General features: G+C 46.5%; 1 protein-coding gene and 1 non-coding gene across 2 annotated transcripts; one reads left to right on the top strand and one right to left on the bottom strand.

Moving 5' to 3' along the window:
- Positions 1-6: 6 nt before the first annotated feature.
- Positions 7-5,701, bottom strand: LOC135811518 (espin-like). Its single transcript, XM_065324758.1, has 7 exons — positions 4,589-5,701; positions 3,302-3,424; positions 2,820-2,959; positions 2,330-2,472; positions 1,794-1,896; positions 1,246-1,419; positions 7-430 (listed from the first exon to the last, which is right to left on the bottom strand). Exons 1-7 carry the CDS (start codon positions 5,301-5,303, stop codon positions 410-412), a joined length of 1,419 nt encoding a protein of 472 aa, XP_065180830.1. The 5' UTR covers positions 5,304-5,701; the 3' UTR covers positions 7-409.
- Positions 5,702-10,915: 5,214 nt separating this feature from the next.
- On the top strand, positions 10,916-11,003 carry Trnas-cga (transfer RNA serine (anticodon CGA)). Its single transcript has one exon. It is a non-coding gene; the product is annotated as a tRNA-Ser (tRNA).
- The last annotated feature ends 2,987 nt before the right edge of the window (positions 11,004-13,990 follow it).

Here is a 13,990-nt window from a genome sequence, read left to right on the forward strand (position 1 = left end):
CTCACTGTCTCAAGATGTCCCCCGTTCATGTACCAGCATTAGGGAGAAGCAAATACTCAAGGCCTGGCTCAGTGTGTTTCTTCGCGGGCTCTACTGTGTTACTGTGTTTGTGTGTTTATAGTGCTCATGACTATCTGTAAGTAGTCAGCTAAATGCAATCAGCTCTGGGCATGCGGTACATACATGTATAATCTTAGGTATCCAGATAATATGTGCCATCCTGATAATGTTAGTTAGTGTTAGGCCATGTTAGCAAATGATATACTTGTGTCCTTAATTAAAAATTAATAACTAGAGTGGGCATTAATAAATGCAGTTTGCTATTATCGTGATTGGTCCATTACGCGTACAAAACAACTGTGGTTCAAGGAGCAATACGTAAGTCGTTGCTGTCTTTACGCGGACCACTTCAAACATGATCACGTGACAGCTGTAGGAAGAGCAGGAAGGAAGAAAGAAACATAATTATAGCATTATACTGGTACAAAGGATACTAGTACAAATACCTTTTAAAATATTGTTGAGCCAATTCACAATTCTGTCTTTCAACAAACTGTGTTCATCTTCAGCAGCTTCTCCCCAACCTTGAGGTATTGAATTACTTGAAATGCGTAAAGGCAAATGAATGCCCGTGTACACTACTGAAGTACTCACGGGAGTTTCCCAGGCAAGGGAATTTTCGAATCAAGGGAATTCCCCAGTACACGTGTACCAAGAGAGGGGTGATGCACTCTTACTGGCAGGAATATCTACAAAATTACGATGCTAAAAACTGCATGTACATGTACATGACATGTAAATGATCTGCACCATTATGATGCTAGGTAAAGGACCTACATGGAAGTGGATCACCTCAAAAATCCCGGAAACTCACCCTCCAAAGTATTTTTTACAGTTTGGCCAGTCTGCTGCTATACATGTACATGTGCTTCTTGGGGGTTAGACAGGGGGAGGGGGGGGGTTAGACAGGGAGGGGGGGGTTAGACAGGGAGAGGGGGGGGGTTAGACAGGGAGAGGGGGGGTTAGACAGGGGAGGGGGTTAGACAGGGGGAGGGGGTTAGACAGGGGAGGGGGTTAGACAGGGGGAGGGGGGTTAGACAGGGGGAGGGGGGTTAGACAGGGGAGGGGGGTTAGACAGGGGAGGGGGGGGGGGTTAGACAGGGGGAAGTAGCCATGTATTACTGGATTGCATTCCACCTTCCAGAGTTTGCACAGTGAGTAGGTCACTGAGCAACAGCGGCTTACCCTTCTCTTGATGCCAGACATCCATCCTTTGTTCTTCTTCTTGGGCGGTGTCACCTTACTGACAGCGGGTAGAGTATATCCGGAGGCACCATCAGGCGCCCCTGGCCGTGAGTAATCAAAGTCCATGGACTGCGAGTCATTGCTACTACTTCCGGTCGTGTCAGTGGATAGGTTCTATACAAGAAACAGGCAAGCAGATGCGGCGTTTCAGGACTATCAACTCCAGTAGGAATCATAATAACGTTAATTATGAAGGAGCTGCTACAACACAGTCCTCAAAAAAAGCGTATCGATTCTCGGGAGTACTTTTCTGGCTGTGAGATACATCGCAGATCCTACCCAGGGTAATCATACTGTCCATAGAATCTCTTTGCTGGCCTTGCTATGCACATTAGCATGAGAGCGTTAGGCTAATGAACATGTACATTTGTACACAGATTACAAGAGTGTGCCAAGGCTAAATGGCATTTCAATGAATAAATTAACAGCAATTGTGCCCGTGCCTCAAATCACTGAACAGTTTCCACTGAAGATATGGTGCAGCTTACGGATAGTGCGGAGCTGATGCTGTTGAGGGTGTCTGCACTGCCTGCGGTACCAGTCCGCAGGAACTCTGCACACGCCCTGTGTTTGTTTTCAATGGCGAAATCACTGCAGAGAGAACAGGCCAGTAACCAGCAGGTCAAGGACGGTACTACAGACTGAGAGCTCTAGTGTATACAGTTGAATGGAGAGGGTGATGCATTATCATTGCAGATCATACATGTACATGGCATATACCGATAGTTCAGATCAAACTATTTGCTGTGGTAATCCGGTTCACATCATTGGAGCGATCATGATTATGATTGTGTGGTGCTTGTCTTGCATGACAATTGTGGAACTTCCATTTTGATTTATAATTACCATACAGTATTCCACTCGAGATTGTGTTATTATTGCTGTCCAACAATCTTGTCCACTACCACAACTTGGTTATGAGATACTATCCAACGCTACAGACAGCAAGCGAGACACATTGTATTTCGTTTTTACTAAATTATTTGTCCGACATTGCATTGCTCTTCCACGTAGATTTTCTTACAGTGGCGTGTTGCTATCCTTGTCCGTTGGGAACATGTTGCAGCGATGCATGGCGAACACACGCAGCGACTCCAGCTGCCCTTGCTCGGCTGCATCGTGCACTGGCGTGTCGCCATAGTCATCTGTCTCCGAGCCATCGCACAACTGTAGGCCGCGAGCAGCAAACACACACCGCAGGACACAAGATCGTCAAGTGACCCTGTCAACATTGTACATTTTTGTACATATTCGTATATTGTGAGAAAACGTGAGCAAGCTTATACAGGTAGAGTACCATTTGGAAGGGCATACCTTTAGCCTGCTTCCCTACCTTAGTGTCCATTGTATACCAGTACATATACGTATTGAATTTGAAGTACTAAACAATGCATGTCAATGTAATTGTAAGCCTAACCCCTAACCCCACCTACTTCCCAACAAAGCTTGCCTCCCATAAAGTATCAATTACGAGACTATGCCTTGAAATCGCTCCATCTTCTGAAAGCACTCACATGGTGATTGAGCATCCATTGAAGGATGTTCACGTGACCCTTGGCAGCAGCGAAATGGACAGGAGTGGCACCGTCTGTAGTACGACACGTCACCTGGCAACCAGCCTTTCTCACTAGCCACGTCATCGTATTGATGCGACCTGCAGAACAGTGCAACAGTGATATTCTCTATTATCACAGTATGTACTGTGCATGACGAGAGAGAGAGAGAGAGAGAGAGAGAGAGAGAGAGAGAGAGAGAGAGTGAGGGGGGGGGAGAAGCAGAGAGAGAAATACGGATAGACAGAGAGAAAACAGAGCCTTCGACACGTGCAAAATCGTTTGATTGATGGTGATGGTGCAGCATGGATCTTAGACGTCATGTCAAACTCAATTGTAGCATAACCATGCTTGCTATGTGGCTAGGAATATCTTCGTGGTCCATATCACCATTGCTAGTACTAACCTACAGGACCGCTATACATCTAGACAACTTTGCTTACCTGTTTGTGCTGCAGCATGTAATGGTGTCATACCGTCATTGCTGGCCAGGTTAGGGTCAGCTCTGGCCCCTTCAACCAGCCACTGCACACAGTCCGTGTGACCTTCCTGTGCTGCGAAGTACGCTGTGGAACAGGCAGGGGAAACAAAGCAAAGATTTGTTGTGATTACATGTAGATCTACTGCTGCATTGTACGGAGTTAGTAACCTACTGCTGGTGGGTGTATGCCCAGTACAGTCCATGCAGGAATCTAAATATCATGTGAGTGATTATGAGTGAACCCAGTACAACTGTGTGATTGTCATGGCGAGTTGCTTAGGTGACCATGCAGGCCTGGTACACATTTTATTTGTATGTTTTTGCTCTGGTCCTTCCTGAAGCAGCCCTGTCTGCCAACACAGAGCTGCCAGTTATCCATGGGTTAAACACTGCTGATAGCATAGAGCTGCACGTGTCCTATGCCACATCGGAATAACTTCCAGTCTCGACTTTGTTGACATAATACACAGCTGCACCACACCTAATGTCATGGTAATAGGCGATTCAGACTACGGCCAAAATCACGTGTGAACTTGAATTTCCATGGTGATGCAGTCGTGTTTCAAACTGTTATGCACAATCCCTGATCAAAATACGTCGAAGAGTCGTAGAAGCGTGGTCACAGTTGGCCGTAGTCTGAATCGCCTATTAGGCATGGTTGGACCCTGCCCTGCAGGGCTGACCTAATCCTGAACAGCAGTGTGTAGTATGTATCTTGAATAGATCGTGTTATGTACAATGTAGTAGGTGATCTGGATGGGAAAACAGTCGTTATTTATTCAAGTGTAGTCGTGGCAACATCACTACCATAACTATGATTGTGGCCAATGATTTGATTGGAGAAAGAAAGGATTCACAGCAATGTTCACTAGACGAATACCAAGGGCACATGCGCACAGACTCTCTCAGAGCACACTCTACTCGAACAGTCCTAGTGCACTTTAGACATACAGTTCATTGCACTATAAGTGTAACTCTGGACGAACACATTCAATGAAAATGGGGACACGCTGTACTGTATATGATAATTATGTACTCATACTTGTACTTGCCAACCTTTGCAAACCCTGAGATCAGGACAATGACATACCTACATGTCGGTATGAAAATGTATAATAAATGTAGCTGTGAGGCAGACAACTACATCTAATGCACTTCTGGGTGCCTATTAGTAATAACCACCCTCGCGTATCGGGACGGTCCCGGCCTAATCGGGATAATTGGCAGGTATGTGGACTGTAGTACTTACTTGGGGTCGCACCTCCCGTTGTACGACTGTTCGGCGTCTTGGATGCCTGAACAACGGTCTTGAGCGCGTCCAGGAATCCGCCACTGGCTGCAAAATGCGCCGGCGTAGCACCGTCGTTGTTCCGCAGATCTCCCAGTTCGTCACACGCCGTCACCAGCTCTCGCAGGCAGTCCACGTGTCCGTTATGAGCGGCAACGTGAGCGACGGTGGCACCTCTGCCATCTCGGTATAGTACTGCTTTGGGATCGTGGCCCAACAGGATATGAAGAGCCTCGAGATTTCCAATCTTGGCGGCAATGTGTGCACAGGTGACGCCTGAAGGTGTGGTATCCTGCTGCGGATCGGCACCTCGACTGTTCAGCAGGCGCTTCAAGCACTCCGCATGCCGGTTGTTCACCGCCCCAATGAGACTGTTCGGCGAACTAACACACTTATCGCACGGCTCAGCCTCTCCTGCTGGTACTAGCGTGGAACTGCTCGACCGGCTATTACTGAACGAAGCCTTCCGTGGCGAGCATTCGCCTCTGCTCGTCGTACCACTGTTGCATTGCGAAGTGTTGTTGCTGCTGTCCTCTACGTTCAGAAAGTCGTCGAGTTCGTTGAGTGTGTTGATGGCTGTGTGGCTGGTGTAGAGCGCCAAGGCTGGTCTAGCGGCTCCGAGCATGCTGTCTTGACCTTCAGGACTGGATATTGCAGGCGGTGCGCGGTCGAACATCGCTGTGCTTCGAACACCACTGGACACCCGTTTCTCTTTCGAGAGGCACACGGATGAAGCGTTAGTACTATCAGGAGACACTACGGTAAGAAGAGTTGTTCTCCAACACACTCTAATACACCTAGGTTACTAGGGACATTCAAACGAACTGACTTAGGCCAACTTCCTTCGGCAGGCGGACAATATGGAAGACAAGACTCGACTGACGGAGACATGCACTGTATGCTATCCTATGGCCCTATTGGTACGGCGGAATGACTGAACTGTCCTTGCCTCTCGTTGTGCTGATGTAATGATACTCGCGTCTCGCGGTGGATCGTACCCGCCAGACCAGGGTCACTGGTGTTGAACACAGCACGGACAGGCACAAGAGATAAATAGATCATAACCCCCTAGATTCTGTCAACAACGTGGTCCGTGGCAGTTAGAAGCCTGTTGGAATTGCTGTAATACTGTGCAAGATAATCGTCTGGGGAACCATATCACTGGCCAATCTGTTGTCACCCCTCAGTGGCACAGGCCGGTTATGCAGCCTGACTAGTCCACCTTTGTGCTAGGCCATGGAGACCAGCGGAGTGGATCTTACAACAAACGCCGGGTTTCGCCGGACCCACCGCAGATCCTCACGTCAGCATGGACACCTTTCCACCACTGAATCATGTGATGAGAACACTTCTCAAACTGGCCTGCAACATGCACGCCACCTCCCCGTTGACGGTTGCCATAGCTCCCGTGACAACTGGTGTCAAGTCTCCCGTCACACTTACCAGCCATCCACCACACGGGGACAACATGCGAAAACCACACGCAAACACACTGTACGAAAGTGTTGACGCACAGCAGCGTAGATCCATATCTGTATGGCACTGCCCCACTGTCTACACTACAAAGTCTACATGTCAGCAGCATAGTAGCTCAGCTATCTAGCAGCCCCCGGCCTCCATTCTAGATCACCAGCTCCTTTTAGCTATGCCAGTACATCAATGTCCAAGACGTCTAGTGCGCCAAATATCATGTGCGTGGAATCTACAACGGCACGTACGGATACGACACTCACTGCTTATCATGCTGGAGACGGCGGTGCTGTCGTGGACACCAGTGCTTGACAACCGTAGACTATGTCGCCAGTCACATGAACTCTGTGCGTCACAGCAGCAACACGTGACCATGGTGATAGCGGGAAGCACACCTAAACAGTACAGGACTGGGGGCAAGAAATAGTTTGAACTGAGTAGTCCCATTATGCTGGAACTCCTTGAAACATGTAAGGTTTTCAGGACAAGGCCCGCTGGCGGAATTCCGATATGCTCCTGTTCTTGAATGTCATGTGACGCAGCAATGCTCAGGGCATAGGTCAGTTCAGTGGTTGTGTGTCAAGATGAGGTAGTTTATAACTTCGCGACTGGAAGACTATAATACCAGGGCATGGGGTGGGGAATCCATTTCCTTATCCTTCCAGGAAAGATAATTGCAGCTAAATCTTACCCACAGTGGAAGCAAGTGATAGTTCAAAATCCGTGCGGCAGTAGGATAGTGGCAGTAAGGTTCTGTGTACATCTCCAATCTGGCCATCTGTAGGCTCAGCCACTCTGTTTGATGGTAAAATAGTAGTGGGAAAAGGCGTATCTCTAGGCTTTTGTTTCATCCTTGACCGTAAATCCGCCTCAGTGTACATAAACGAACGGATTCATTTTGAAAAAGAAAAGTCCATCTGAGTCTATTCCTTCTATTCTTGGGAATACATTATGAGGATGGCAACAAGCAACGTCACACCTGGGAGTAACACTGTTTGATTCTGTACCCGGGGAGTGTTTATCACCGAATCCATTTGCAAACTAGCTGTCGAATCCATTCCACTGAGCGTTCAATAATGGTTAAACCTGATGTTCGTATCTACTCACAACTCTTTAGCTCGCCTCAGCTTTAGGCAATGTCATGCAATCATAACGCATCAAATAATCATTGCGAGGAAACATGAAGCTGAGCACACCCATTGACTGAATTCCTACAGGTATTTCGCATTGTATTGTATTTTACCCGAGGATGTACCCAGAGTGCTGACAGTGCTCAACACCGCGGAGGAAGAGCGCAATAGAGAACAAAACAACAAGGACAATCAAGGCTTGTTTGCTGCTACTTCAAGTTTCATGCTCTCGCAATCATGTATTGTATTATTTTACTTGGGCATTCCCAACAGATCCTAATGTCTTCTTACATGGTGTCCAATGTGTATGTTTGTGTCTAGTTCCTGGCGAAATGAATTGGGGCCATGATATGAATAGTGCGAAGGGATTCGGGAGTGCCTTAAAGCGGTTAGCACCAAGGAATGAAGTAGATTTGTATCCTGCTTCAGGATGAAAAATGGGTGAAGAACGGGAATTACTGGCTTGCCCTCAGGTGACTCTCTCTCTCTCTCTCTCTCTCTCTCTCTCTCTCTCTCTCTCTCTCTCTCTCTCTCTCTCTCTCTCTCTCTCTCTCACACACACACATCATCTGGTTGCGACGTCAACAAAAACACTGGTCGGAAGATCCACTTTTCTGAGGTACTGTATGTGGGACTCCGTTTATTGAGGTGCGTTGAAATTTATTCTCTTTATCTTATTATTTCTTTTCTATAATTTCCCCATATGAGTTCCTATCAGTTGCTGTGAACACCTTGACTGGAGAGCGCTTGCTCGAGCGTTGAACCGGGTTCTTAATCCACCATACCCAGCTCGCAAGGCTGGGCGGGGTTGTGAGCAGGCTTTCATTTCATCTTTTCTTATTATTTCTTATTATTTCTGCTTTTGATCTCATTACAAAAATTCTGCGCTTTTTCTCCATCTGCGCATAAAATCTAGACTGACAACCTGCTTGTTAAATCATGCACCTGCTTTCAGGCGTAAAAACCCTGTTGTAGAGGTCTCAGTCCTCATTTGTTAGACTTACCTGTCTTTATAAATGTAACTTACTCTCTCTCTCTCTCTCTCTCTCTCTCTCTCTCTCTCTCTGTGCAAGTGCAGTCATGGCGAAGGGAGAACAACATTTAATCATACAGAAGTGAACTGCAGAGATTGTGGATGCAGCGAAACACGAAGAAAACGAAAAATGAAAAAAGGACTTAGTATATTACCTTGTGTCTACGCCAATTATGTGGTACCTCTCAGAAGGTCCTACTTATTTGGTCACTGATCACAACCCAGCCAGCATACTTTTCAGGAACCAAAATGTCCTTTTCATGCATATTGCAGCCGTAAATCACATTTTGTTTGGTTGAGTTGGGTAACTCCGCTCTTCTTCCTCGCTCACCGGAGGAATTTCTCTAGTCTCCTCGCGCAACTGGGGAGCACTCCAATGGAGAGAGAAAGATTTTCATAGAGCGGCTTGCTGTGAGAGGTGGACTGAGACTTGACGGCACTAACGGCGAATATCAAGACCTTACGGCCACGGAGCTGCGGGACTCTGCGCTGGTCGTCTATCCGTGTGGAGGCAAAGCAAACGCGCGGGCAACATTCCGCTGAAGCGAGCGGGGAGCTGAAGCTGGATTGGTGACTGACGTACCTGCTTACTCCACAACACCGGCGCATAATGATGTACAGTCAACTTCGCTTATAACGACACTCGGCGGGGCATCAAAAAGGTGTCCTTATTCGCGAAGTGTCGTTATACCCGAAGTCTCATTATATGTATTACAGTGGGATGGGACTTTGCCCTGGGCATGGAAATTCTGTCGTTATTCGCGAATTGTCGTTATATCCGATGTCGTTATTAGCGAAGTTGACTGTACATGTACAAGACTTTGTGCGTATTCAACTCAAAATTAGTTCGTGTTCCGTCAGTGTCAGCAAGTACATGTACAATTTGTTCTCAAAATAACTTCGGAACAGTCTGTTCATGGTTTTCATTTGTACATGATTGTATTGGACTCGTTCTCTACACTTGCGATAATTTAGCGGCAATTCTAATGTTGTAGCGTTGTTCTCTTGCAATTTAGTGGAACCTGTATTGAGTAACTGAGTTTTATGTTTCGTTACATTGTCGACAGATCTCCTGTGTACCGGTTTTGTGGCACAATGAATAGCCATTTGTCGTCTCCATTCTTGTGCAATCATGCATAATTATGTAGGTTGGTTCTCTTCATGTTATTGTGACCTATTTCATAGATGTTGGTTGCCTTGTTGCTTTCTCTCCCCTCTCCTCTCACCCAAGCCATTAGCGAAGCTGTGGACGCAGCATACTGCTGCTACACTTCAACGCGGGAATGCGTATAATAATGATAATAATAATAAATCACATTTTCTAATCCAGCACCCTCCCTGGATCCGGTAGAATTTTTCCTAAATCCTTAAATCCAGCAGAATTCCCCAAATCCAGGAGATTTTCCGTAGTACAAAATGGTTCCGGATTATATAGGGAGGGCTACTGGCCCACTGTACATGTGTAATAAATAAATTCCGTGTGACTTACTACCTGTTTCTATCGTTGGTTGCCGGTTGGCTGGTACATAACGAAATGTTCAATCTTCAAAGAATCTGTATATTTGGCTTGGTCAACTGTTCCTGACTAATATTAAAGGGGAAGTATACCCTAAAATCAAATTTTCACCAGTTGTAGTCTTCTGGGTGCTGAGTCGAATGGTCTTGGTCCGAGGAAGCTGCGACGCTCCCTTCCTACTTGAATCCCAATCGAACTCGCGCACTTCCACCGAAACTGGGTGACTGCGCCCTACTAGATGGGGATTTGTATGCAAAATGTCACTAAAAGCGCCATTTCGTTCTTATAAAAGCACGGATGACCGCGATTGGCCCATATGCTGTAGTCTTTTGGACGCTGAGTCGACTGGTTTTGGTCCGAAAAGGCTGCGATGCAGCGTTCCTCCTTTATTCCCAATCGAACATGGTTGAACAAGCGGTCACGTGCTCCTGGGTGCCCAAATCACCTGGTTACCGCGCCAGCAGGCGACAACTTTCACACCAAGGTTCAACTCGAGTTCAACTCGAGTGACAGGACTGCACCCAAAAAAGGTCAAACAGGCTAGTAAGTTGTACCCTACAGGCACGGTGACCAGGTGACTGGTGTACGCAGGAGCACGTGACCGCTTGTTCAACCATGTTCGATTGGGAATAAAGGAGGAACGCTGCATCGCAGCCTTTTCGGACCAAAACCAGTGGACTCAGCGTCCAAAAGACTACAACATATGGGCCAATCGCGGTCATCCGTGCTTTTATAAGAACGAAATGGCGCTTTTAGTGACATTTTGCATACAAATCCCCATCTAGTAGGGCGCAGTCACCCAGTTTCGGTGGAAGTGCGCGAGTTCGATTGGGATTCAAGTAGGAAGGGAGCATCGCAGCTTCCTCGGACCAAGACCATTCGACTCAGCACCCAGAAGACTACAACTGGTGAAAATTTGATTTAGGGTATACTTCCCCTTTAAGTAAAGAAAACCACCCGCAGAGTGCATTCTACCGACCAAAAGTGTAGGGTGGTGTGGGGCGGGTAGTCGGGTACATGAAGAGTACATACCTACGATCGTCTGCCTTGCAAGCAATATGATAATTATCCGTGACCAGTGTCCAGGGGTGTATCATCTTGCGGAGAAAGTAAAATGTTCCTTGCCCTAAGCATATGCAGCAGTGGTGGCCGAGTGGTTAAGGCGATTGACTCGAAATCAATAATTATTGGGCTCTGCCCGCACAGGTTCGAATCCTGTTCACTGCGATCTATTTTTTTTTGGTTTTCAAAAATATGAACAAGGAGAAAGAAGTCCTGGGCCTCTGGAGACGGATTTCAGAAGACGATTATCATTTTGAAAGCTATGGTCAAGACTCAACATCTTGCTATGGTGTGCTCGTGGAAGATCTGATGCGCGTTGCGTATCACCAGGTTCACTAGTTCATTCCTAGTTTTTGTGCCCCTGATGTAACCGTTAGTTCGGAGAGAGCTCTTGTCTTCTTGCAGTTCCACTTGATATCTACAGAGGCACACACCACACATCCATTTCTGAGGCTAGACTTTTGCTGAAACTCTGAGTTGAAACTGGCTCACATTCAGGACACCTCCTGTTAACCAAAACTGTTCGTCCAGACCAGTACGATAGGCGCAACGCTTTATTATGGGCTGAATGTCTGCGCAAACCTGAGTCACTCGGGTATACATGTTGCTCCATAGCCTACGACTGCAGAGAATTATCTACACTCAATCTCCGGAGAAATAGCCAGTGTTTCCGACACGACATGTACCCCCTACCCTTCTGCAGTCTCCCCCTTCTCGCAGAGGTATGCACACCTTCAAGAAAAATGTCAACGACCACTTGCGGCGCCGCACGTGGGAGTGGGCCACAGACAGGTTATGATCTCTCAATCTCAGCCAACACACCAGCCTAATTGTACTGACCACACTCCAGCTCCCTTCTACCCCTCTCTGATCCCCTTCGCTCAGCCTTAATGTGTATGCGATTATCAGTTTTCTCCATCTTCCTATTTCCACGGTGCACTGCTTTTATGATTGCTATGTCCTATCTCAATCTCAAATTCTCCCCATTATCGTTTGCAAAGCCGGTGCTCCCCTCTTGGATGCACATGTTCTTTTCTCCTGTGTATCAGCACACATGAGTAACGATGAATCCGAGACCATTGGTCGGAGGAGTTACTTTTGCCCCCCCCCCCCACACTTCGATCCATTATGCCACCGCCGCCGCTGTGCAGCATCTGATGGTTCTGTGGTATTCAGTAAAAATATTTTCCTGTAGAATTTTCCGGTCCTTTCTCATTCAGAAATGCAGAAACAACAGCCATCAGCAGGCCAAAAAGGCACTTGCTGAACTCTGATTGGCTGAGGCCGGTTGACCAATCATTTCAGGTGTGAAGTTCACAGCCAGCATAATTATGCTATAAAACTAATCATTCCAGGAGGGGATGGTTGGTTCGTAATGTAGAAACAACAGCCATCAGCAAGCCAAGAGAATAAACACTTGCTTCACTCTGATTGGCTGAGGCCTGTTGATCAATCATGTCAGGTGTGAAGTTCACAGCCAGCACAGGCTATAAAAGTAATCATTCCAGGAGTGGATGGGGTCGGGGTTTGTAATCATTCCAGGAGTGGATGGGGTCGGGGTTTGTAATCATTCCAGGAGGGAATGGTGGTCGGGGTTTGGGATGGCTTTTTCTCCTGTAGAATTTTCCGGTCCTTCCTCATGCAGAAATGCAGAAAGAAACAGCCATCAGCAAGCCAAGAATATGAACTCTGATTGGCTGAGGCCGGTTGACCAATCTTTTCAGGTGTGAAGTTCACATGTACCGGTATGTCTGTTGATCCAAAAGCCTCTTTTACGGGCAACAAAAATATCTATGTCTATTTAGCGGAGCTCAAAAGGACTGGTCGAACCGATCACGAACAACTAACAACGAACAGCAATTTTTTTTTAAATCGGCTCAAAGCATCAAATTCAGAGTGCTCTCATACTAGAGTCATAGCGAGAAATATACAGCTCTGACATTGAGCACTCCCTTGTAGCTACATGTATTATTATTATTATACTAGCTTTGCACGAAGTTTGACGCATACCCGACCCACTTCTCAACCATGTTCAGGCTAGGAAAGGGGGTGAGTGTTATACCCGTACTGAGAAAAGGGCTCTTTCGGAGCATAATAATAATTAGTGGTGTGCACGGGGAGTCGGGTACCAGTGCTACCCGTGAGGACCTCGGGTAGACGGGTACAGAGTTGTACCCGAAGACCCGAAGTAGCAGAAGACATCATGTACAGGGCATGTGTACGAATTAGGGGTGAAACGATTAGTTCGAATATTCGAGTATTCGTTCGAAAATCTCAAACGAGCGAGTATTCGAAATTTTGCACTCGATCGTTTTTTTTTTTTTTTTTTTTGGTACTGGCATTCTATTTTTCAAAAACTCCTGTTGTACTCCTCATCGACTGGGTATGCACGCATTATTCGTGCCTTTGAGTCAGTACTTTATGACTTGGACGATGCGATCACCACGGCAAGTAACGTTATTTTGTTTTGAGATAATGAAAGTACTGGTGAAAATCGTTACTTTACACTCTGTACAAGACGTTGGCGACTTTTGTTCTATGTTCACAGATAATTTCTTTCGAATTGGTCGAGAACTCACAAATCTAGCGCTTTTGAATTTCGATAAAATACTCGAAATAATCGGATACTCGATCGAATATTATGAATGAGTGATCGGTTGGTCAAAATAGATACTCGTTTCACCCCTAGTACGAATTCATGTAATACTCCGCATGGCTACCCAGTGTGTAAGGGAAGGAGTGCATTTTGGTGTTACAATGGAAACATTACCCGATCGGGTACCCGTGCTACCTGTGGAAAACTACCCGAACCCGATACCCGAAGAAAATGCTACCCGACTCAGCCCTAATAATAATTATAATTATAGCTGAACATGTTTGTATCAATGAGCCGCGCTGGCAACACTTCACCTTTTTCATGGCGCTTTATAGACAGCGTAACTGGGGAGCCTTTATGGAGGATTTCGTTTGTCAAATAAGACCATTAATTTTTAATGTTACTGTTAGCAGCTGCTTACTCTTACATCCTCCGCCATGCCATACTCTATACTCTATTACTCATCCGATCACATCTGACTGTAGACTCTACATGTTTTGGCCCCCACAGCTCGTACCTGCTGTCGCCTTTCTAATACCAGTACTAGCAGATTGCA

Source organism: Sycon ciliatum, chromosome 3, assembly GCF_964019385.1.
Source record: "Sycon ciliatum chromosome 3, ocSycCili1.1, whole genome shotgun sequence".
Lineage (NCBI taxonomy): Eukaryota > Metazoa > Porifera > Calcarea > Leucosolenida > Sycettidae > Sycon > Sycon ciliatum.